This window comes from Lampris incognitus, chromosome 16 (assembly GCF_029633865.1).
Source record: "Lampris incognitus isolate fLamInc1 chromosome 16, fLamInc1.hap2, whole genome shotgun sequence".
Classification (NCBI taxonomy): Eukaryota; Metazoa; Chordata; class Actinopteri; order Lampriformes; family Lampridae; genus Lampris; species Lampris incognitus.
Window position 1 is genome coordinate 1,662,891 of NC_079226.1, and position 26,244 is coordinate 1,689,134.

The 26,244-nt window shown below is 46.7% G+C and overlaps 1 protein-coding gene across 1 annotated transcript in view; it reads left to right on the plus strand.

Annotated features, from left to right (window-relative positions):
- Positions 1 to 6,973: 6,973 nt before the first annotated feature.
- snx6 (sorting nexin 6) overlaps positions 6,974 to 26,244 on the plus strand; it is a 61,422-nt gene continuing 42,151 nt past the window's right edge. The window contains exons 1-5 of the mRNA XM_056295740.1: positions 6,974 to 6,985; positions 7,143 to 7,193; positions 9,957 to 10,061; positions 21,696 to 21,806; positions 22,531 to 22,652. Of these exons, the coding sequence (XP_056151715.1) occupies positions 6,980 to 6,985; positions 7,143 to 7,193; positions 9,957 to 10,061; positions 21,696 to 21,806; positions 22,531 to 22,652 (395 nt within the window). The 5' untranslated portion in view covers positions 6,974 to 6,979. The remainder of the gene's footprint in view (positions 6,986 to 7,142; positions 7,194 to 9,956; positions 10,062 to 21,695; positions 21,807 to 22,530; positions 22,653 to 26,244) is intronic.

Genomic DNA, 26,244 nt, shown 5'->3' on the forward strand with positions numbered 1-26,244 from the left:
CATGAACCAAAGCACGATCAGAGATCTCCAAACTGTTCTCACACGTCATGAACCAAAACATGATCGGAGATCTCCAAACTGTTCTCACACGTCATGAACCAAAACATGATCAGAGATCTCCAAACTGTTCTCACACGTCATGAACCAAAACACGATCAGAGATCTCCAAACTGTTCTCACATGTCATGAACCAAAACATGATCAGAGATCTCCAAACTGTTCTCTCACACGTCATGAACCAAAACACGATCAGAGATCTCCAGACTGTTCTCTCACACGTCATGAACCAAAACACGACCAGAGATCTCCAAACTGTTCTCACACGTCATGAACCAAAACACGATCAGAGATCTCCAGACTGTTCTCTCACACGTCATGAACCAAAACACGATCAGAGATCTCCAAACTGTTCTCACACGTCATGAACCAAAACACGATCAGAGATCTCCAAACTGTTCCAAACGTCATGAACCAAAACACGATCAGAGATCTCCAGACTGTTCTCACACGTCATGAACCAAAACACGATCAGAGATCTCCAAACTGTTCTCACACGTTCTCACCGCGCGCCAAAACTGGCGGCCCCAGAGTGGGAATGAAATGTTGTACCCCGTGTTTAGTAACCACGGTGGAAAAGGCAGGTGGAGTCACCGATGGAGAATCCACCAGCAAGCGCTGAAAAACATCCCCTAATGCTAAAAAGTTAGCGTGTGTTATCTGCCCGGCTCCCCCTGTCTCGCACGGAACAGTGGCGAAAGACACAGCATCAATTAAACGGCGGTTTGTAACATCAACCAGCGGACCATTAGCACACAGAACATCCGCGCCGATAATAGGAACCGTAATGGCGGCCACTACAAAGTCCCACTCAAAATGGCGCCCGTGGAAGCAAACAGTCACCAACCTTGTGCCAAACGTCGCAATGGACGAATCGTTAGCTGCACTTAACTGTGGGCCGCTGCCTTCGGCCGACCTGTCTGTCTTAGCAGGAGGGAGTAGGCTCTTTTGTGAGCCTGAGTCCACCAGAAACCGTCTTCCTGACATCGTGTCCTTAATGAAGAACAGCTCACTACGTCCGCCAGCGCCCACAGCTGCTACTGAGCGCTGTCCTGGAGTTTCCCGCCGCCTCCAACGTGCACGGAGGGACGCAGCGCCTCGCCTTGCCGCCGAACCGCTGGTGGAAGAAACAGAGGCCTCTCCCGCGCCGTCTCCGGGCAGTCACTTCAGCCACCACTGCTGGGTCCGCGTCCTCCGACGCCGGCTGCAGAGGCTCCGATGCCACACTCTGCACAGAGAACCGTCTGGTAGCCAGCAGGACCCGATCGGCCTCCTCAGCCAAACCTCGGCAGTCACCAGCGGCCAGACACGGGGAGTTAGCCAAAGCCGCGCGCACAGGAGACGGGAGCTGGCGCAGGAAAACGTGCGGGAAAAGGAACCCACCTTCGTCTGAGCCTAGCAGCGACAGCATATTGTCCATGAGATCCACAGCCGTCCCGTCGCCCAAACCGGATAGGGAAACACACAGGGGTGTGTCTTGCCATCCTTACTGGAGCGCTGAGAAAGGACTGCCTCCACCCCAATCTCAGAGGCGTCCACTTCTACAACGAACTGCTTGGTTGGGTCTGGCTGGATGAGGATAGGAGCTGTGGTGAAACGGTGCTTGAGGGCTTGGAAAGCTGCCTCTGCTACAGGGGTCCACAGGAACGGTCTGGAGGTGGAGGTAAGAGCGGTTAGTGGGGCCGCAACGCGGCTGTAGTTGCGGATGAACCGTCTGTAGAAGTTGGCAACCCCGAGGAACCTCTGAAGCTGCTTACGGCTGGTCAGGCTTGGCCACTCAAGAACCGCTTTGACCTTGGCGGGGTCCATTCTCACCTGCCCATCGGCCACGATGTCGCCCAGGAAGGTGACTGAAGGGGCATGGAATTCGCACTTCTCTGCTTTTACGAAAAGGCGGTTCTCCAGAAGCCGTTGAAGGACTTGGCGGACGTGCATGACATGCTCTGACAGGTCTCTGGAAAAAATCAGGATATCATCCAGGTAAACAAAAACGAAACGATCCAACATGTCACGTAGGACGTCATTGACCAGACTGGAGGCAGCTGGGGCATTAGTGAGACCAAACGGCATCACCAGATATTCAAAATGCCCCAGGGGGGTGTTGAAGGCAGTCTTCCATTCATCTCCGTCTCGAACCCGGACCAGGGGGTAAGCATTGCGGAGGTCTAGTTTAGTGAACACTGTGGCTCCCTGGAGAGAATCAAAAGCGGAAGTCATGAGGGGCAGAGGGTACTTATTCTTGACTGTGATGTTATTGAGGTCTCTATAGTCAATACACGGCCGGAGGGTCTTGTCCTTCTTGGCCACATAAAAGAACCCCGCACCAAGGGGTGATGATGACGGGCGAATAAGACCAGCAGCCAAGGAGTCCTTGATGTACCTCTCCATGGACTCCCGCTCAGGCTTGGAGAGGCTATATAGGCGGCTGCTGGGGAGGGGAGCGTCCGGCAGCAGGTCAATAGCACAATCATAGGGGCGATGAGGAGGCAGGGAGAGAGAGCTTGCTGCTTGTTGAACACGGCTTGGAGGTCATGGTACTCTGGAGGCACCAGTGACAGGTCAGAGGTCTCAGAGCTTGACACCTGACTGGGGACAGACTGAGGCAGAGCAGACTGGAGGCAGATGGCATGACAGACGGGACTCCAACTTGAAACTCTGGCCGATGACCAATCAATATGGGGACTATGCTTAACCAGCCAGGGATGACCAAGTATAATGGGAACAAATGGAGAATTGATAACGAAAAAACTTAACTCCTCTTGATGGTTTCCTGACAACAGGAGGCGCACAGGCTCGGTCTTAGAGGTTATCTGGGCCAGGAGACGTCCATCCAGGGCATTAGCTTCAAGAGGCTGGTCCAGACTCACAGTGGCAAGACCTAGCTGCTTCACAACACTTGCATCCAAAAAGCTTTCATCAGCTCCAGAGTCAATTAAAGCCAAAAGTTTAGTGGACTGGCCTTTAAAACTGATGGTAGCTTGCAACTGGGTACGTGGACAAGGAGACAGGGGGCAGACAGTTGGGCTCACGAGGATCCTCCCCCTCCCTCGTGAGCCTGCTAGTTTGACGGAACGGTGAGGGCAGGAGGCGAGAAAGTGACCAGGCTGACCACAATACAAGCAGCTGTTCTCGGTGATGCGGCGTTGACGCTCCTCCGGGTTGAGCCAGAAGCGGCCGAGTTGCATCGGCTCCGAAGCTGGGGAAGAATCACGCCTCGGGCTTTCTCGGAGGACGGCAACCTCAGTCGAGCGAGCTCGGCCCCAAGAGTTTGGAGGTGTGGCCCGTGGTAAGTTGTTGTGCCCAGGAAAGCGGCGTGTCCTCTCTCGCCTCCGCTCCCGGAGACGGTTGTCCACACGAATGGCCAGGGTAACCAATTCCTCCAACCCTCCAGGCTCGGGGTAGGAAACCAATTCGTCCTTTATGGATTCGCTTAGCCCGTTGGAAAAGCCGGCCTGGAGGGACTCGTTGTTCCATCCGCTCTCCGCTGATAGCGTACGGAACTCAACTGAGTAGTCAGCGACGCTGCGGGACCCCTGGCGGAGAGAGATCAGTCTTTTTGACGCATCCTTTCCCCGCACGGGATGATCAAAAACCTGGCGAAAGGCAGTGGTGAACTCAGCGTAGGATGAGGAAGTGGAGGCCCGCATTTCCCCCACCGCTGTAGCCCAATCCAGGGCGCTTCCCCGGAGAAGACCCATGATGTAAGTGACTTTGGCTCCATCTGTGGAATATGACTGGGGCTGCTGGTTAAACACAATCTCACACTGCATCAAAAAAGGGCGACAAAATCCAAAATCTGCATCATACTTATCGGGCGGGGCAACCCATGGTTCCTTAGCCGAAGTTGATGGCGCTGGGGGTGGCAAAGCTGGAGGGGCGGATCCCGGGCTAGCGGAGGCACTAAGTTGGGTCTGGATTCCGGAGATCTTTGAGCCGAGCCCACGGAGGGCGTCAGCCATCTCCTGTAGCATCTGGCTGTGCTGGCCGAGGACCGATTCCTGGTTGGCTACAGCCTGGCAGAGCGTGGCCAGGTCTGTGGTGGAATGGTCTGCTGGGTCCATAGTGGTTGGAACGTACTGTCACGTATCGGGAAGGAACCCAAAAGCAGACGGGACAACCAGGTAAGGGAAGAATCCAGTCTTTACTGAAGTGACCGATCTCAGGGGTAGAGCAGGAGGTGGCTCTGTGGCAGGTAGGCAGTCAGGCAGAAGTCCATGAATGGCAACATTCCAGCGAAGACTGGTCCATAGTGGAGGCCTTTTAAGGGTGAGGGCGATTGCTGGGGTGAAGGGGGGGTCAGCAGGTGTCAGCTGGTGTAGCAGGTGTCAGCTGGTGTAGCAGGTGTCAGCTGGCATAGCAGGTGTCAGCTGGTGTAGCAGGTGTCAAGGGCGATCGCTTTGATGTCAAGGGCGAGAGGCTGTGACAAACTTAGAGGCCTGCTTGGCTACTGTGAAAAACTGGATGTCACTTAACTTTCTGCTTTTAAATTCAGATAAAACCGAGATGCTGGTCATTGGCCCTGCTAGACACAGACACCAATTTGATCAAGTAACGATAACAATCGACAACTCTGTGGTTTCACAAAGTGTGGCAGCCAAAAATCTTGGTGTTACGTTTGATCCCAGCCTTTCCTTTGATAAGCACATTAAAGAAATCACCAAGACTGCCTTTTTTAACTTACGTAACAAAGCTAAAATTCGGTCTTTTCTCTCCATGGCTGACGCAGAGACTCTAATACATGCATGTGTTTCATCCAGACTTGATTACTGTAATGTTCTGTTCTCAGGTCTGCCACGTTCTAGTACTACAAGTCTTCAGATGGTTCAGAATGCTGCTGCTAGAATCCTAACTAAAACTAGGAAATTTGACCATATTACACCAATTCTTGCCTCCCTTCACTGGCTTCCTATCCATGTTAGATCAGAATACAAGGTGCTTCTGCTGATTTATAAAATCCTAAATGGGCTTGCTCCATCCTACCTGTCTGATCTCCTTAAACCTCACATGCCATCTCAAGCTCTTCCTTCTCAAAATACAGGGCTCCTGTGTGACCCAAAGTTAAAAAGAGGTCAGCTGGTGGCAGCAGGGCCTTTTCCTATCGGGCTCCATTGTTGTGGAATAACCTGCCTGCTGCCATCAGACAATCGGAGTCTGTTGAGTCCTTTAAATCCAAACTTAAAACTCATCTTTTTGCCTTAGTTTACAATTAGTTGCCTTTAAGTTGAGTGCTTCACAACCTGTACTGGATGGTGGGTTGGTTTTCTGTCTCAATGAATTTACCAACCACTGTTCTGCCGACGAGATTATCGAGTATAGATTATCGAGTATAGATTATGACGAATTGATGACTTAATTGATTATGGTTAATGACTACTGCAACCTGTTCTCTTCTCTAACATGTCTTTTCTCTCTCTCTGAATGATGTCTTCTCCTTTCTCCTTTTCTGTGTGTGAATGGCGTCATGTGAGTCTCTCCTGCATGCATGTGCAGTCGGTTCTCCTCCCAGGTCTCCGTGGTGATGGTGGCCGCCATTAGGATGCTGCCTGCCCTTCCACTGCTCACATAAGTTTTTCTCTTATTACATGATGATGCTGGTTGCGTGGCTTGGGTCCTGGACTGCTCCGTTGGCACGTGGACACTGCTTGGCATCCTGTGCATCATGTTCTTCATAAATGTGATGTCCATTATAATTCTGTTACCCTCTTTCAATGTTGTATTATGTAAATTGCGTGAACACAACATCCATTGCACGCTGTCCGTCTTGGGAGAGAGATCCTCCTCTGTTGCTCTTGTAACCAGGTTAAAATTAATGTTTTTATTTTATTTTGTTTGAGTATGAAGTATCACCAAATCCTGTCTGTGTGCTGTTATTTGTGTTTACTACGTTTTATTTTATGTCATTATTTATTTTTATGTATGTTTTACAACGACCGTCATATACTTGTACTGTCTCTTTAAGAGATTCATGTTTTGTTTACGGTTGGTCTGTCCAGCTGTCAGCTCGCGCTGGCTGTAGAGCTGAGAGGTGCCTGTCATGGAGCCGCGTCACGAGACAGACAGCATGGTGTTTCTTTTTCTTTCCTGTGATTTCGTACAGAAAATAAATGGCGAGGTGGGCCGAATAGAGTCCTGTGTGTCCCCCCCCCCTTCCTTGATCATGGTGATGATGATGATGATGAGAGACTGAGGGCCCCCCACAACACCTGCCCCCCCCCAACACCTGGGGCCCCACCCAACACCTGGGGCCCCACCCAACTAGAACCCAGCGCAGAGCTGCTGATGAGCGTGACGGGCGTGCAGCATGCTGACCAGCGCAGGACTGCCCCGTTACACCTCCGCGGGGTTCTTCCTGTTGCTCCTCCCTGTTAAAGGGGTATGTTAGGGAGGTGTTCCTCATCCGATTCGAGGGTCTCAGGACAGGATGTTGTGTTGCTATTAAGCCCACTGAGGCACATTTGTGACTTGTGATATTGGGCTGTACAAATAAAATGGATTTGATTTGATTTGATTCTTCTTCTTCTTCTTCGGAGTAACGACACGTGATCACAGGCTGGATCACAAGCGGCGAGCAGCACGCGGCTGGAGACGCGTGCCACGCGCGGGTGTAAACGGCACCGTGTGTCGCTGTCCACTTCCGGTCCGAGCGCCCACAGCGCGTTTTCACCCCAAGTGTAAACGGGGTCTCGGTGTGTCCATGTGTAATTACATGTGTATGGGAACCCGGACGCAGCTCCAGCTCGGCGGGCTCCTCCTCCTCCTCCTCCTCCTCCTCCTCCGCGCTCCGTCACAGTCTATGTGTTTCAGCGTGTGTAACCGGACGCAGCTCCAGCTCGGCGGGCTCCTCCTCCTCCTCCTCCGGGGTCCGGCACGTCACTCCTCTTCCCCGGGTCGGTCTCCGTACTCCACCCGTGTAGCAGCAGCCATGATGGTAGGTGTTATCCCGTCCTCTCCTCTCCTCTCCTCTCCTCTCCTGGCTTCTGGGTTTTTACTCTAATTCAGTTGAACGAAGACGTTTCTCCCCCCCCCCCCCAAAGAGAGGTTTTGTCCTTCTGTTCTCCTCATGCTGGTTTTTTGTTCCCATTCAGCAGGAAGGGCTGGACGACGGACCCGACTTCCTCTCCGAGGAGGACCGGGGAGTAAGTTGTTGTTTTTTAATCGTCTCTCATGTTTCCCTGTGCTTCTCCTCCCCTGTCTGGACGGACTTCTGCTAGACCATGCTCAAGTAGTGGCTCGGTAGATGGGTCCATGTCCAGCCGCAGACAGACCCTGTGCCTAGCTTGTTAGCTCATATTTCCTCGCTAGTTAGCTTAGCTTATCTACCGTGAATTAGCAGACCTGGATCCGAGCCATGTAACTGACGGTCTTATTAGTCAGTACTACTAACACTCCCCGGCTGCCTGGCAGCTTTGGGGTACATGTTGGTGAGCCAAGTACAGAGCAGTAAACCTGCACACACCATGCAGGCTAGCAGGAGGACTGGATGCACACACCATGTAGGCTAGCAGGAGGACTGGATGCACACACCATGCAGGCTAGCAGGAGGACTGGATGCACACACCATGCAGGCTAGCAGGAGGACTGGATGCACACACCATGTAGGCTAGCAGGAGGACTGGATGCACACACCATGTAGGCTAGCAGGAGGACTGGATGCACACACCATGCAGGCTAGCAGGAGGACTGGATGCACACAGCATGCAGGCTAGCAGGAGGACTGGATGCACACACCATGCAGGCTAGCAGGAGGACTGGATGCACACACCATGCAGGCTAGCAGGAGGACTGGATGCACACACCATGTAGGCTAGCAGGAGGACTGGATGCACACACCATGTAGGCTAGCAGGAGGACTGGATGCACACACCATGCAGGCTAGCAGGAGGACTGGATGCACACAGCATGCAGGCTAGCAGGAGGACTGGATGCACACACCATGCAGGCTAGCAGGAGGACTGGATGCACACAGCATGCAGGCTAGCAGGAGGACTGGATGCACACAGCATGCAGGCTAGCAGGAGGACTGGATGCACACACCATGCAGGCTAGCAGGAGGACTGGATGCACACACCATGTAGGCTAGCAGGAGGACTGGATGCACACACCATGCAGGCTAGCAGGAGGACTGGATGCACACACCATGCAGGCTAGCAGCAGGACTGGATGCACACACCATGTAGGCTAGCAGGAGGACTGGATGGACACACCATGCAGGCTAGCAGGAGGACTGGATGCACACACCATGCAGGCTAGCAGGAGGACTGGATGCACACACCATGCAGGCTAGCAGGAGGACTGGATGCACACACCATGCAGGCTAGCAGGAGGACTGGATGCACACACCATGTAGGCTAGCAGGAGGACTGGATGCACACACCATGTAGGCTAGCAGGAGGACTGGATGCACACACCATGTAGGCTAGCAGGAGGACTGGATGCACACACCATGGAGGCTAGCAGGAGGACTGGATGGACACACCATGCAGGCTAGCAGGAGGACTGGATGCACACACCATGCAGACTAGCAGGAGGACTGGATGGACACACCATGCAGGCTAGCAGGAGGACTGGATGCACACAGCATGCAGGCTAGCAGGAGGACTGGATGCACACACCATGTAGGCTAGCAGGAGGACTGGATGGACACACCATGCAGGCTAGCAGGAGGACTGGATGCACACACCATGCAGGCTAGCAGGAGAACTGGATGCACACACCATGCAGGCTAGCAGGAGGACTGGATGGAGTCGGCGCTGAGCTGCAAACTGCAGTGAGGCTCTTTGTTTTGTACAGACTCACATGGAAATGGGAACTTCACCCTCATTTTGGCTCGTCTTACCTGTGTGCCATTCAGTCCAGGCTTAAACCAGATTTGCCTGCTTGTTATGCTGGTTGGTAAATCATCCACTGGGCTGTCACATGCCTGTCATTTACATAATGGACTTAATGTCTGCACTTGTCTGTGCCGTACACTTTGTCTGTTACTGCACTATATTGTATGCACTGTAATGTGGCAGCCTTGATGTCCGAGACACATTCCCTAGAGACAAAGTAATCTTGAATACACACATATCGTACATACATAGAAACAGCAGAGGGAATCCAGGAGACCCGCTCAGTAGAGCTGTTCTCTGTCTGTTAGCCAAATGTTTATCATTAAAGACGATGAACGACTCCGAGCATAGGACACAAACACACAGGACATGTCTGGAAATGTTTGCCTCTGCTTTGGCCTGGTCCGTTCATGCAGGGGTCCTCTCACTCTTTCTGTCCCTCTCTCATGCTCTGCCTCTGCTGTTTGCAGCTGTAGGAAGTGGCTAGTGAGCAGGTCGAAGTTAAAAGGCTGTAAGTTCATGGGGAGTTATTAAAAGGATTACCAAGATCATGGTTCTGGTCAAAGTAATTGGTCAGGCTGACTTCATGTGACATGACTCACATGGTTTGCATTTTATTATTCCACTAAGCAGGAATCCTAGTGCTTGGGGAGGTTGATAGACCTGCTAGATTTCAGTTCTGGGTGGAGCAGATGTAGAATGAGCATAGCATGAAAATGTAGTGGCATCATTCTCTGTTTCTAATGGCACAGCATTGTCATGCAGGCTGACAGGATAGATACCATGATGGATACCAGACTAATCCAGATGCTGACACTAGCCTGGAAAACATGGGGTGCATCATGTGTACCAGTAACCGCTGGGAGAGTTTCTTTTAGTTACTTTCATAATAATGTAGTAATGCATAAGAAGAAAAAAAATGTTATTCTATGTTTGCGAAGCTTGTCAACACTAGTAGTCGCCATCACTCCATTCTAAACATTTTGTTTGCTGGTAAACTGTTCAACGTGGATTTGTAGATTTACTGCTCAGATACTGTGTTCTGTGTGTTATATTTCCTGTTTGCAGCCCAGGGCAGTGAATGTGGACCTGCAGACTGATGCCACCCTGCAAGTGGACATCTCGGACGCCCTGAGTGAGAGAGACAAGGTCAAGTTCACAGTTCACACCAAGGTAAGCTGTCTCTGTGTAGATCAGTGCACCGGGGATGGGTGGGGTGGGGTAGTTCACCGATAAAATTCAAACCTATGGACTTGTGTAATTCCTTTGCACTGTCTCTCCGATGTATAGAGTGTGTTTTTCCGTTTTCCAGTATTTTGTGTTATTATGTAGATTAGTTGCTTCCCTGATGGTCTGCTTCTGCAGAAGAAACCAAGCCAGTCATCAGACTTCAGTAAGCGCAAGTGTAGATGTGTGGTGAATGTGGATGTAAGCTGGTTTATCACCGCTCCGTCGTAAACACACACACAGAGGTTGTGGCTTTCATGAGTTCCTTTTGAGATTGTGGCTCTAAATGCTTGCAAAGTAAGGCCAGAATCTGTCTGTGACATGACAAAGCACAGAGAGCACGGTGACTGTGACAGTCTCTAGACAGCTTTAAACCTCGTCAGACTTCCACTAGCTAACACCAACACATATACACACTCTTTTATACCATCTGCCATCTTCCTCCTAAACTCCATGAGGAAAAGGTAGTTATTTGCAGAATGTTTTAAATTGTTGTTGTTGTTTTTTTTATTGACTGAGTATTGTCTGTGATGGCCTGGCAGCCTGTCCAGGGTGTCTTCCCGCCTGCCACCCAGTGACTGCTGGGATAGGCTCCAGCATCCCCACAAGCCTGAGAGCAGGATAAGCGGTTTGGATAATGGATGGATAGATGACTGAGTATTTTACTCTGTATTTATGTTTTCCGGTCTTAGTGTATTTACTGGTGACAGGCATGGGTGCAAGTCCATGTGCATCCAGCGCTTCACCTGTGTCCCGTCCATAGGGTTAATGGTTGTGTCAGGAAGGACATCCAACATAACATTTTGCCGAATCAGTATGTGGATTGACAAGATCATACGGGATCAGTTGAGGTTCCATACGGGATCAGCTGAGGTCCGGGTTAAGAACGGCCACCATTGGTGCTGTGCCCTCACAGGGTATTGATGGAAACTGTAAAACCTGCTGTGGCGACCCCTGAGAAACAGGGAACAAGCTGAAAGAAGAAGAAGGTCTTAGTGTTGTATTTCTGTGCCCCTTTTTGTATGTGTCTAAATGTTTGCATCCCACTGCTGCATAACAGTTACCTCACCGGGGACAAATAAAGTTACTGGTTTATTGATTGATTGATTGATTGATTGATTGATTGATTGATTGATTGATTGATTGATTGATTGATTAACCTGTCAAGAATCTCTGCAGCCATGTTCAGAGTCCTGTATAGATGATGATGTCATGTCTCTAGAGAGCTGGTGACTGGAGGTGAGCTTGTATTGAATGTGATGGCCTCAACATGATTCCTGCTGATCAGGTCATGTCGTGCTGATCAGGTCATGTCGTGCCGTGTAAGCCTCGTGCCACACTGCAGAGGGAAGCATCGTGAAGGGCCAAAATTTTGCCGGCATTTTATTTCAGTATCCATATTAACTCGGTGTTAAAAGATCTTGCACGAGATGCACTCGGTGTGTGGCACACCGTGGAAGTGAATCACTGATTTGGCATTAAATCTTTCTTGAGTTTGCGCTTGAAACATCCAATAGAAAACATACAAAATATACATTTTTTTAGACAACATGTTGGCAGCATGTCTCACAACAGGAAGTCGTTAATATCATTTGAAAGCGTCATTCACGGTTTATAATTGTGGTTTAATTTTGTGTCATAAAATGGGACCGTTGCTGCCTTTGTTATGCCCAGTAGCAGTGCGATGGAGAGACTTGACCATCGATGCCAACACTGAGAGAGAATTCTATCGGCTACAAGACCATTTGACGTTGTTTTAGATGGATATTTGTTCAGCTGTTGGACAGCAGCCTTGTGTTTACACCAGTGAAGAAACATACGTAGCCTGTATCTTTAGCCCTAGTATGAAGCCTACATTACTGTTACACCACCATGAAGAAACATAGCCTGTATCTTTAGCACTGGTGTGAGGCCTACGTTACTGTTACACCACTATGAAGAAACATAGCCTGTATCTTTAGCACTGGCATGAAGCCTACGTTACTGTTACACCACCATGAAGAAACATAGCCTGTATCTTTAGCACTGGTATGAGGCCTAAGTTACTGTTACATGATCATGAAGAAACATAGCCTGTATCTTTAGCACTGGTATGAGGCCTACGTAACTGTTACACCACCATGAAGAAACATAGCCTGTATCTTTAGCACTGGTATGAGGCCTACGTTAATGTTACACCACCATGAAGAAACATAGCCTGTATCTTTAGCGCTGGTATGAAGCCTACATTACTGTTACACCACCATGAAGAAACATAGCCTGTATCTTTAGCACTGGTATGAAGCCTACGTCACTGTTACATGATCATGAAGAAACATAGCCTGTATCTTTAGCCCTAGTATGAAGCCTACGTTACTGTTACACCACCATGAAGAAACATAGCCTGTATCTTTAGCACTGGCATGAAGCCTACGTTACTGTTACACCACCATGAAGAAACATAGCCTGTATCTTTAGCACTGGTATGAGGCCTAAGTTACTGTTACATGATCATGAAGAAACATAGCCTGTATCTTTAGCACTGGTATGAGGCCTAAGTTACTGTTACATGATCATGAAGAAACATAGCCTGTATCTTTAACAGTAGTATGAAGCCTACGTTACTGTTACACCACCATGAAGAAACATAGCCTGTATCTTTAGCACTGGTATGAGGCCTAAGTCACTGTTACATGATCATGAAGAAACATAGCCTGTATCTTTAGCCCTAGTATGAAGCCTACGTTACTGTTACACCACCATGAAGAAACATAGCCTGTATCTATAGCACTGGTATGAAGCCTACGTTACTGTTACACCACCATGAAGAAACATAGCCTGTATCTTTAGCACTGGTATGAAGCCTACGCTACTGTTACACCACCATGAAGAAACATAGCCTGTATCTTCAGCGCTGGTATGAAGCCTACGTTACTGTTACACCACCATGAAGAAACATAGCCTGTATCTTTAGCGCTGGTATGAGGCCTATGTTACTGTTACACCACCATGAAGAAACATAGCCTGTATCTTTAGCCCTAGTATGAAGCCTACGTTACTGTTACACCACCATGAAGAAACATAGCCTGTATCTTTAGCACTGGCATGAAGCCTACGTTACTGTTACACCACCATGAAGAAACATAGCCTGTATCTTTAGCACTGGTATGAAGCCTACATTACTGTTACACCACCATGAAGAAACATAGCCTGTATCTTTAGCGCTGGTATGAGGCCTACGTTACTGTTACACCACCATGAAGAAACATAGCCTGTATCTTTAGCACTGGCATGAAGCCTACGTTACTGTTACACCACCATGAAGAAACATAGCCTGTATCTTAAGCGCTGGTATGAGGCCTACGTTACTGTTACACCACCATGAAGAAACATAGCCTGTATCTTTAGCACTGACATGAAGCCTACGTTAATGTTACATCACCATGAAGAAACATAGCCTGTATCTTTAGCACTGGTATGAAGCCTACATTACTGTTACACCACCATGAAGAAACATAGCCTGTATCTTTAGCACTGGTATGAAGCCTACGTAACTGTTACACCACCATGAAGAAACATAGCCTGTATCTTTAACAGTAGTATGAAGCCTACGTTACTGTTACACCACCATGAAGAAACATAGCCTGTATCTTTAGCCCTAGTATGAAGCCTACGTTACTGTTACACCACCATGAAGAAACATAGCCTGTATCTTTAGCACTGGTGTGAGGCCTACGTTACTGTTACACAACCATGAAGAAACATAGCCTGTATCTTTAGCACTGGCATGAAGCCTACGTTACTGTTACACCACCATGAAGAAACATAGCCTGTATCTTTAGCCCTAGTATGAAGCCTACATTACTGTTACACCACCATGAAGAAACATAGCCTGTATCTTTAGCCCTAGTATGAAGCCTACGTTACTGTTACACCACCATGAAGAAACATAGCCTGTATCTTTAGCACTGGCATGAAGCCTACGTTACTGTTACACCACCATGAAGAAACATAGCCTGTATCTTTAGCACTGGTATGAAGCCTACGTTACTGTTACACCACCATGAAGAAACATAGCCTGTATCTTTAGCGCTGGTATGAGGCCTACGTTACTGTTACACCACCATGAAGAAACATAGCCTGTATCTTTAGCGCTGGCACGAACCCTACGTTACTGTTACACCACCATGAAGAAACATAGCCTGTATCTTTAGCGCTGGTATGAGGCCTACGTTACTGTTACACCACCATGAAGAAACATAGCCTGTATCTTTAGCACTGGCATGAAGCCTACGTTAATGTTACATCACCATGAAGAAACATAGCCTGTATCTTTAGCGCTGGTATGAAGCCTACATTACTGTTACACCACCATGAAGAAACATAGCCTGTATCTTTAGCACTGGTATGAAGCCTACGTAACTGTTACACCACCATGAAGAAACATAGCCTGTATCTTTAACAGTAGTATGAAGCCTACGTTACTGTTACACCACCATGAAGAAACATAGCCTGTATCTTTAGCGCTGGTATGAAGCCTACATTACTGTTACACCACCATGAAGAAACATAGCCTGTATCTTTAGCACTGGTATGAACCCTACGTAACTGTTACACCACCATGAAGAAACATAGCCTGTATCTTTAACAGTAGTATGAAGCCTACGTTACTGTTACACCACTATGAAGAAACATAGCCTGTATCTTTAGCACTGGCATGAAGCCTACGTTGCTGTTACACAACCATGAAGAAACATAGCCTGTATCTTTAGCACTGGTATGAGGCCTACGTTAATGTTACACCACCATGAAGAAACATAGCCTGTATCTTTAGCGCTGGTATGAAGCCTACATTACTGTTACACCACCATGAAGAAACATAGCCTGTATCTTTAGCACTGGTATGAAGCCTACGTTACTGTTACATGATCATGAAGAAACATAGCCTGTATCTTTAGCACTGGTATGAAGCCTACGTTACTGTTACACCACCATGAAGAAACATAGCCTGTATCTTTAGCGCTGGTATGAGGCCTAAGTTACTGTTACATGATCATGAAGAAACATAGCCTGTATCTTTAGCACTGGTATGAGGCCTACGTAACTGTTACACCACCATGAAGAAACATAGCCTGTATCTTTAGCACTGGTATGAGGCCTACGTTAATGTTACACCACCATGAAGAAACATAGCCTGTATCTTTAGCGCTGGTATGAGGCCTACATTACTGTTACACCACCATGAAGAAACATAGCCTGTATCTTTAGCACTGGTATGAAGCCTACGTCACTGTTACATGATCATGAAGAAACATAGCCTGTATCTTTAGCACTGGTATGAAGCCTACGTAACTGTTACACCACCATGAAGAAACATAGCCTGTATCTTTAGCACTGGTATGAAGCCTACATTACTGTTACACCACCATGAAGAAACATAGCCTGTATCTTTAGCACTGGTATGAGGCCTGAGTTACTGTTACATGATCATGAAGAAACATAGCCTGTATCTTTAACAGTAGTATGAAGCCTACGTTACTGTTACACCACCATGAAGAAACATAGCCTGTATCTTTAGCACTGGTATGAAGCCTACATTACTGTTACACCACCATGAAGAAACATAGCCTGTATCTTTAGCACTGGTATGAGACCTATGTTACTGTTACACCACCATGATGAAACATAGCCTGTATCTTTAGCACTGGTATGAAGCCTACGTTACTGTTACACCACCATGAAGAAACATAGCCTGTATCTTTAGTACTGGTGTGTGGCCTACGTTACTGTTACACCACCATGAAGAAACATAGCCTGTATCTTTAGTACTGGCATGAAGCCTAAGTTACTGTTACACCACCATGAAGAAACATAGCCTGTATCTTTAGCACTGGCATGAAGCCTACGTTACTGTTACACCACCATGAAGAAACATAGCCTGTATCTTTAGCCCTAGTATGAAGCCTACATTACTGTTACACCACCATGAAGAAACATAGCCTGTATCTTTAGCACTGGCATGAAGCCTATGTTACTGTTACACCACCATGAAGAAACATAGCCTGTATCTTTAGCCCTAGTATGAAGCCTACGTTACTGTTACACCACCATGAAGAAACATAGCCTGTATCTTTAGCACTGGCATGAAGCCTACGTTACTGTTACACCACCATGAAGAAACATAGCCTGTATCTTTAGCACTGGTATGAAGCCTACGTTACTGTTACACCACCATGAAGAAACATAGCCTGTATCTTTAGCGCTGGTATGAGGCCTACGTTACTGTTACACCACCATGAAGAAACATAGCCTGTATCTTTAGCACTGGCATGAAGCCTACGTTACTGTTACACCACCATGAAGAAACATAGCCTGTATCTTTAGCGCTGGTATGAGGCCTACGTTACTGTTACACCACCATGAAGAAACATAGCCTGTATCTTTAGCACTGGTATGAAGCCTACGTAACTGTTACACCACCATGTAGAAACATAGCCTGTATCTTTAGCACTGGTATGGGGCCTAAGTTACTGTTACATGATCATGAAGAAACATAGCCTGTATCTTTAACAGTAGTATGAAGCCTACGTTACTGTTACACCACCATGAAGAAACATAGCCTGTATCTTTAGCACTGGTATGAGGCCTAAGTCACTGTTACATGATCATGAAGACACATAGCCTGTATCTTTAGCCCTAGTATGAAGCCTACGTTACTGTTACACCACCATGAAGATACATAGCCTGTATCTATAGCACTGGTATGAAGCCTACGTTACTGTTACACCACCATGAAGAAACATAGCCTGTATCTTTATCGCTGGTATGAGGCCTATGTTACTGTTACACCACCATGAAGAAACATAGCCTGTATCTTCAGCACTGGTATGAAGCCTACGTTACTGTTACACCACCATGAAGAAACATAGCCTGTATCTTTAACAGTAGTATGAAGCCTACGTTACTGTTACACCACTATGAAGAAACATAGCCTGTATCTTTAGCACTGGCATGAAGCCTACGTTGCTGTTACACAACCATGAAGAAACATAGCCTGTATCTTTAGCACTGGTATGAGGCCTACGTTAATGTTACACCACCATGAAGAAACACAGCCTGTATCTTTAGCCCTAGTATGAAGCCTACGTTACTGTTACACCACCATGAAGAAACATAGGAGGATGACCTCGTCAACATAGACCTTTTTAATTAACCAGTGACCACTCAGAGGAGGATGACCTCGTCAGCATAGACCTTTCTAATTAACCAGTCACCACTCAGAGCAGGATGACCTCGTCAGCATAGACCTTTCTAATTAACCAGTCACCACTCAGAGCAGGATGACCTCGTCAACATAGACCTTTCTAATTAACCAGTGACCACTCAGAGGAGGATGACCTCGTCAGCATAGACCTTTCTAATTAACCAGTCACCACTTAGAGCAGGATGACCTCGTCAGCATAGACCTTTCTAATTAACCAGTCACCACTCAGAGCAGGATGACCTCGTCAACATAGACCTTTCTAATTAACCAGTCACCACTCAGAGGAGGATGACCTCGTCAGCATAGACCTTTCTAATTAACCAGTCACCACTCAGAGCAGGATGACCTCGTCAGCATAGACCTTTCTAATTAACCAGTCACCACTCAGAGCAGGATGACCTCGTCAACATAGACCTTTCTAATTAACCAGTGACCACTCAGAGCAGGATGACCTCGTCAGCATAGACCTTTCTAATTAACCAGTCACCACTTAGAGCAGGATGACCTCGTCAGCATAGACCTTTCTAATTAACCAGTCACCACTCAGAGCAGGATGACCTCGTCAACATAGACCTTTCTAATTAACCAGTCACCACTCAGAGGAGGATGACCTCGTCAACATAGACCTTTCTAATTAACCAGTCACCACTCAGAGCAGGATGACCTCGTCAGCATAGACCTTTCTAATTAACCAGTCACCACTCAGAGCAGGATGACCTCGTCAACATAGACCTTTCTAATTAACCAGTCACCACTCAGAGCAGGATGACCTCGTCAACATAGACCTTTCTAATTAACCAGTCACCACTCAGAGGAGGATGACCTCGTCAGCATAGACCTTTCTAATTAACCAGTCACCACTCAGAGGAGGGTGACCTCGTCAGCATAGACCTTTCTAATTAACCAGTCACCACTCAGAGCAGGATGACCTCGTCAGCATAGACCTTTCTAATTAACCAGTCACCACTCAGAGCAGGATGACCTCGTCAGCATAGACCTTTCTAATTAACCAGTCACCACTCAGAGCAGGATGACCTCGTCAACATAGACCTTTCTAATTAACCAGTCACCACTTAGAGCAGGATGACCTCGTCAGCATAGACCTTTCTAATTAACCAGTCACCACTCAGAGCAGGATGACCTCGTCAACATAGACCTTTCTAATTAACCAGTCACCACTCAGAGGAGGATGACCTCGTCAACATAGACCTTTCTAATTAACCAGTAACCACTCAGAGGAGGATGACCTCGTCAGCATAGACCTTTCTAATTAACCAGTCACCACTCAGAGCAGGATGACCTCGTCAGCATAGACCTTTCTAATTAACCAGTCACCACTCAGAGCAGGATGACCTCGTCAACATAGACCTTTCTAATTAACCAGTCACCACTCAGAGGAGGATGACCTCGTCAGCATAGACCTTTCTAATTAACCAGTCACCACTCAGAGGAGGGTGACCTCGTCAGCATAGACCTTTCTAATTAACCAGTCACCACTCAGAGCAGGATGACCTCGTCAGCATAGACCTTTCTAATTAACCAGTGACCACTCAGAGGAGGATGACCTCGTCAGCATAGACCTTTCTAATTAACCAGTCACCACTCAGATCAGGATGACCTCGTCAGCATAGACCTTTCTAATTAACCAGTCACCACTCAGAGCAGGATGACCTCGTCAACATAGACCTTTCTAATTAACCAGTCACCACTCAGAGGAGGATGACCTCGTCAACATAGACCTTTCTAATTAACCAGTGACCACTCAGAGGAGGATGACCTCGTCAGCATAGACCTTTCTAATTAACCAGTCACCACTTAGAGCAGGATGACCTCGTCAGCATAGACCTTTCTAATTAACCAGTCACCACTCAGAGCAGGATGACCTCGTCAACATAGACCTTTCTAATTAACCAGTCACCACTCAGAGGAGGATGACCTCGTCAACATAGACCTTTCTAATTAACCAGTAACCACTCAGAGGAGGATGACCTCGTCAGCATAGACCTTTCTAATTAACCAGTCACCACTCAGAGCAGGATGACCTCGTCAGCATAGACCTTTCTAATTAACCAGTCACCACTCAGAGGAGGATGACCTCGTCAGCATAGACCTTTCTAATTAACCAGTCACCACTCAGAGGAGGGTGACCTCGTCAGCATAGACCTTTCTAATTAACCAGTCACCACTCAGAGCAGGATGACCTCGTCAGCATAGACCTTTCTAATTAACCAGTCACCACTCAGAGCAGGATGACCTCGTCAACATAGACCTTTCTAATTAACCAGTCACCACTCAGAGGAGGATGACCTCGTCAACATAGACCTTTCTAATTAACCAGTGACCACTCAGAGGAGGATGACCTCGTCAGCATAGACCTTTCTAATTAACCAGTCACCACTCAGAGCAGGATGACCTCGTCAACATAGACCTTTCTAATTAACCAGTCACCACTCAGAGGAGGATGACCTCGTCAACATAGACCTTTCTAATTAACCAGTGACCACTCAGAGGAGGATGACCTCGTCAGCATAGACCTTTCTAATTAACCAGTCACCACTCAGAGCAGGATGACCTCGTCAACATAGACCTCTCTAATTAACCAGTCACCACTGAGAGGAGGATGACCTCGTCAGCATAGACCTTTCTAATTAACCAGTCACCACTCAGAGGAGGATGACCTCGTCAACATAGACCTTTCTAATTAACCAGTCACCACTGAGAGGAGGATGACCTCATCAGCATAGACCTTTCTAATTAACCAGTCACCACTCAGAGGAGGATGACCTCGTCAACATAGACCTTTCTAATTAACCAGTGACCACTAAGAGGAGGATGACCTCGTCAGCATAGACCTTTCTAATTAACCAGTCACCACTCAGAGCAGGATGACCTCGTCAGCATAGACCTTTCTTTCTTTTTTTTTAAAATTTATTTCTGATTTTTCCCTCTTTTCTCCCAATTTAGTGGCCAATTGATCCCTATTTTAATTCAAACACCCACCCTCGTACTGCATGCGTTCGCCAACTGCATCTCTCCGGCCGGCAGTCTCGAAGGAAAGCGCCTCCCCACTTTCGTGACAAGGTGAATCCAGGCCGAACCACTGTTTTTCCGACACACACAGAGACGCATTCACATGACGAACACAAGCCGACTCCGCCCCCCTCCCGAAGACAGCGTTGCCAATGATTGCTGCTTCATTGAGTCCGGCCATAGTCGGATCTGACAAGACCGGGGCGCGAACCCCAGTCCCCAGTGGGCAATTGCATCGACACAAAGCCGATGCTTAGACTGCTACACCACCGCGGACCAACATAGACCTTTCTGATTAACCAGTCACCACTCAGAGGACGATGACCTCGTCAACATAGACCTTTCTCCCTTGTTTTCTCTTCTGAATAATTTCAAGTAGACTTCAGTATGTTGTGTTGGCCTACACTTCCTGTACCTCTCGTTCCAGCGGACTGTATCCCCTGTCCTGTCCCACTCCCAACACACATGGCGGTACACTGTACATACTACTACACATATAGAGACAGTATACCATGAATATTACTACATATAGACAGTACACTGTACATATTACTACATAGAGACAGTACACTATGAATATTACTACATATAGACAGTACACTGTACATATTACTACATAGAGACTGTACACTATGAATATTACGACATATAGACAGTACACTGTACATATTACTTCATATATAGACAGTACATTATGAATATTACTACATATAGACAGTACACTGTACATATTACTACATAGACAGTACACTATGAATATTACTACATAGAGATGGTACACTGTACATATTACTACATAGAGACAGTACACAATACACAACACTTTACATACATATGTATACATATCTGCTAATCCTTCCAATATAATATCAAAAGTCTGCTGAGCTGATCCAGGATATGAAGCAGCTTACCAAACCAGGAAGTCATACATATATACTACCTGTCACTCCAGCAGGAATACAACCTTTAACCCTGACAACATTAGTGTCTAGTTCAGGAAATGGATCCCCTGAGCTCGGCAGTGTTGGAGCCTTGCTCCACATGTTAACTACCATGGCCATACATATAGCCATATTACTGCCAGCTAGTGTTCCCTACACTCCTGTCTGTGGCCAGCAGAAGTGTTGTCTGACTGGGTCTGTCGCTGGTTCTGCTGATTCCAGTTTTGGCCTCAATGGTTGATAGTGCATTCTGCTTCTGTCTCTTGAAGTAAAAACAAGCTGCTATTTCTGCTGATCTGGACTTCCACTTAACCAGCCTGGGTCTGCTGCCTGGACATGCAAGCTAACCACTTCCTGTTTCCACAGAGCACGCTCCCAAACTTCAAGCAGAACGAGTTCTCGGTGGTGAGACAGCATGAGGAGTTCATCTGGCTCCATGACTCCTTTGTGGAGAATGAGGACTATGCCGGCTATATTGTAAGAACTGATGTCACCCTCTCTACTAAATAGAATTCACAATTCAGCTCTTAATTTGTTAAAGAATTGCCCTACATATGCCATACAGTATCCATGAAATACTATAAAATATCAAAGAAGTAAACTACAGAATTCCCTCATTATAGAAACACTTCAGGATTTTCACAGGAAGTTGAATCAGTTCATCTGGACACAAACATTTAGTGAGAGAACTGTGTGATCATCATCTACGTGACCTCTTCAGTCTCACCTGACTGCAGGTACTCGATAAACGTGTCCAGATGAACTGATTTAACGTGCTGTGATGTCCTTATCTGGATTGTTGAGCATGCAGAAAGACTCTTTGTGTTATGGTTTGATGGGTAGTACGGTATAGTTTGTGAATTTTGCTGAATAATTTTTAGGTGTTTAAGACATGTAGCTCTTCTTCTTGACACTAGGTAAAGTGTAAATAAGAGCTGGTTGTAGGACATAGGTGACCTTTAAGTCCTCAGATGCTAGCACACCTGTCACCATTAGCACACCTGTCGCCATTAGCATACCTGTCTCAATCGGCATACCTGTCACTGTTAGCAGATCTGTAACTCTTCTGCCAGATGGACAGATCTTCGGAAGAAATTTGTTACCTTCCACAGTTAAAGTCTAGAATCCACAGTTCAAGTGTAAATGGATTGCTTGTCATCTCCCAGTCTGTGTTCATGGGTCTCTGGCTCTCTTTCCCCAGATTCCTCCTGCCCCCCCCCGACCAGACTTTGATGCGTCCAGAGAGAAGCTACAGAAACTGGGAGAGGGTGAAGGTTCCATGACCAAGGAGGAGTTCACCAAGATGAAACAGGAACTAGAGGCGTGAGTCACCATGGCAACAAATGACCAAACTAATCCATAATCCTTATCTCAGAGCCTGAAGACAGGATAACGGTTCTGTTGTATTACATAGTGTTTTACAATATAATATTCTCTGTGTGCTCTTAGTGAAGGACACAGTCGTGGAAATAAACCAGCAGGAAAGGAATCAGGTCATCTGGACACAGCGTTTATTGACAGATACGTTTCATCATCATCTTATGCCCCTTTTCCACTACACGGTACCGGCTCAACTCGACTCGACTCGCAGAGTGTCGTTTTCCATTACCGTAACAGTACCCCTCAGTGTAGCTGGTCTGCATTGATTTTGGTACCTGCTCCAGTTGTTTTGGAGCCTTGACAAAGGTGGTACCAGAAAAATGGTAACAGTTACCAAAATACCGGTGCTTTCCAGTAATGGAAAACGAAAAAGTCAAGTGGAGTTGAGCTGGTACCATGTAGTGGAAAAGGGGCGTAAGTGACCTCTTCAGTCTCACCTGACTGCAGGTGTCCCCACCCTTATAAACAATACAGTGGCGTAACCACCCAAACCAACGAACAGTTTCATATGCAAATATGGGCATGACCATTAACTAGAGTTTCAATATTCAATTCAATTCAATTCAAAACTTTATTGCAGACTCAGGGTCCATAACAGACAAAGACAAATAGGTAAAAGACAAACCCTAGACAATACACAGAGTAAACACAATACAATTACATAACTGGAACAAGTCAGTGTGTTATAAGAAGGCAGCTATACCAGTGGTCCCACAGCCGGGATTGGTAGCGTGTGGCACTGAATCTTATATTAGTCAAACTGTTGATGATTACATTATCAGTCTTTGATCCGGCAAATAAATTTATACATGAGATTTCTTAGAAGAGCCTGAAAGGTACTGACTCCTGCAGCCACAAACATTTCACTTGCACTACACCATCTAGGTCTTTTTAGCAGTATTCTCATGGCATCATTATAAGCCACTCGAAGCCTCTGTAAGCTTGCTTTTTTATAGTTTGACCACAGGGGAGCAGTATAGAATATTGTACAATATGCTCTGAACAGAGACATCTTCACACTAACTGAACACATACCAAACTTGTGTGACAGTTTTTGCTTGTGCAGACATCATGCGGCATTGCCTATAAATATCATCATCGTCTGTCATTTGTTCAGTAATATAGTGCCCAAGATATTTCACCTTATTACATACCACAAGATTATTATCAGACAATTTAAAATCAGGAAATTTTAGATGATTGACCTCTTAGCTTCTGCAGATCATGACAACACTCTTACTAGCATTGTATTTGATGTCATGCGCCACACCGTACACACAACATATATCAAGGAGCTGCTGGAGACCAGCGCTACAGGGACTAAGAATGACAAGGTCATCTGCATACAGAATATGGTTCACCAAGGTATTACCAGTCATGCACCCAGTGTTACAGGCTTTCAGCTGCTTGGACGAATCATCAACATATAAATTGTAGAGAACTGGAGACAGAACTCCCCCTTGTCTGACACCACTGCTGACCCCAAATGGGGCTGAAACACTATTACCCCATTTCACTTGCATAGTCTGGTGGGCATACCAATAAGCCAGAATTCTCACAATGTATTTAGGCACCCCTCTTTGACTCAATTTAACAAACAACTTTCTATGATTAACACGATCAAAAGCTTTAGAAGCATCAATAAAACACATAAGAAGTGATGAGTTTTGGCCTCTGTATTTGTTAATAATTTCCTTTAAGACATATATACTTAAGGCAGCGCCATGTTTAGCTTTAAAACCAAACTGGTTATCTGTGGAGTTGGTAAATTCATGCACTCTATCCAGCAGGATTCTTTCTAGGACTTTTGACAGTATGCTGGCCGGAGCTATAGGCCTGTAGGTATCTAGGCTGCATACTTTACCAGCTTTGTCCTTAATGACTGGCACTAACAGTACAGACAACACTGAGTCTGGTAACAAGCCATGGACCATGAAGCCAATAAAACAGATAGCAAGGAGAGGAGCTAACCTCGGACTGGCATATTTAAGGTGTTCAGCAGTAATATGATCTAAGCCACTTGCCTTGTTAACAGACAGCTTGTTTATAGCTTGGTACACCTCGTGTGACATGATCACCATTGAATCATCACTCTCAGTATTGCCCACCTTATACAGATCACTGTGGACACAATTGAATAAGGTACTATAATGCTGTCGCCATAACTCGGCAGTATTGTCTGTACCGGAGATACCATCAACAGTGCATGGTAGAGATGTTTTATAGTTGTTGAGAGCTCTTACTTCTTTCCAAAAATTAGCAGGATCATTTCTTAGCAGCTTCTTAGCCATGGAATCTGCCCTCATGGCTTGCTCATTTTTACAGATGAAGCGAATGGCGTACTTGTATCTTGCATTAGTGAGCTTCTTGTGTTCAAGCTCCGGCCCTTGTGCACATGATTTAAAGGCTTCACATGCTTCTTCATGATACGCAGCTACATACTTGTTCCAACCAGACCTGATGTTATGTGTCTTATTTTTATACTTGTAGTAGGGCTTACTACCTTCATACAGAGCACTAACAATATCATCATACATGCAGCAGAGATCTCTCCTATGCCTCATATCCTTACAATTAATGTCTCTGCACATACCTGCATCTCTAAGCAGATGTATATTACCCAAGGTTTCATCTGTACGGGCATGATAGGCTAAGATGTCCTCCTTTGTAGGAGCTGACCAGTCCAACCTTTCTGCATTATCACTATCTCCATTACTAGACAGTGCAGGCAGATGTTCAACATTTATAGCCATAGCTAGAGGTATGTGATCAGTCGTTGCTACCCCATACATAATACCCATACTCCCCAACGAGGCATGTGCAGACCTGCCAACATGTACGCACTTCTCGTACTCAGCACGCATTTTGACCCTTAAGTACGCTTGTACGATTCACTGCTCTCCAGGTACGCATTTTGTTGCATCTCGCATTTCGCCGGTTTCCGTTTCTATGCATTCTATGAAGTTGATTCTGCCGCTGAGCCACAGCAATCTATGTAAGTGGAGTGAAAAGCTTTCGGCCAATCAGAGCGCAGTATTTGAACCCACTCGCCCACCTGCCCCTCCTAGCAAATGCTTCGCGCATTCAATTCAATTCAGTGCCTCTGCCTTAAGCAAGATCCCTCTTCGGCCGCTTGCTCATCACTGCTATTCGCCTGCATCCCTGCTTCTCACCATTCTACGTCAGTGGTTCTCACCAATGCAAACAGCATTGAAAAGATAATAAGTTACCGTTCATCTATACGATGTCTACGATGTCGTGTGTGTGTTGCAAATAGTAGGCTAACCGGCACGTTTCCCCGAATCCATTAGCCCACAGACAAAACTGTAGGCTTGCGTGCCATGGCTGAACCGCCTCAAAAAAAGGTTCGGAAAGATTGCTGGACGGCTATCGGGAGAGATGGCCTTGCCTATGGGGCCGAATTGCTGCATCATGCTGCCGTAGCTGATATAAGCAGACGGCAAACAGCCAAATTCTCCTCACTGCCATACTTTATAGACAGGTTCCCCTGCTTGTTGGGAAATGGTGTGACAGT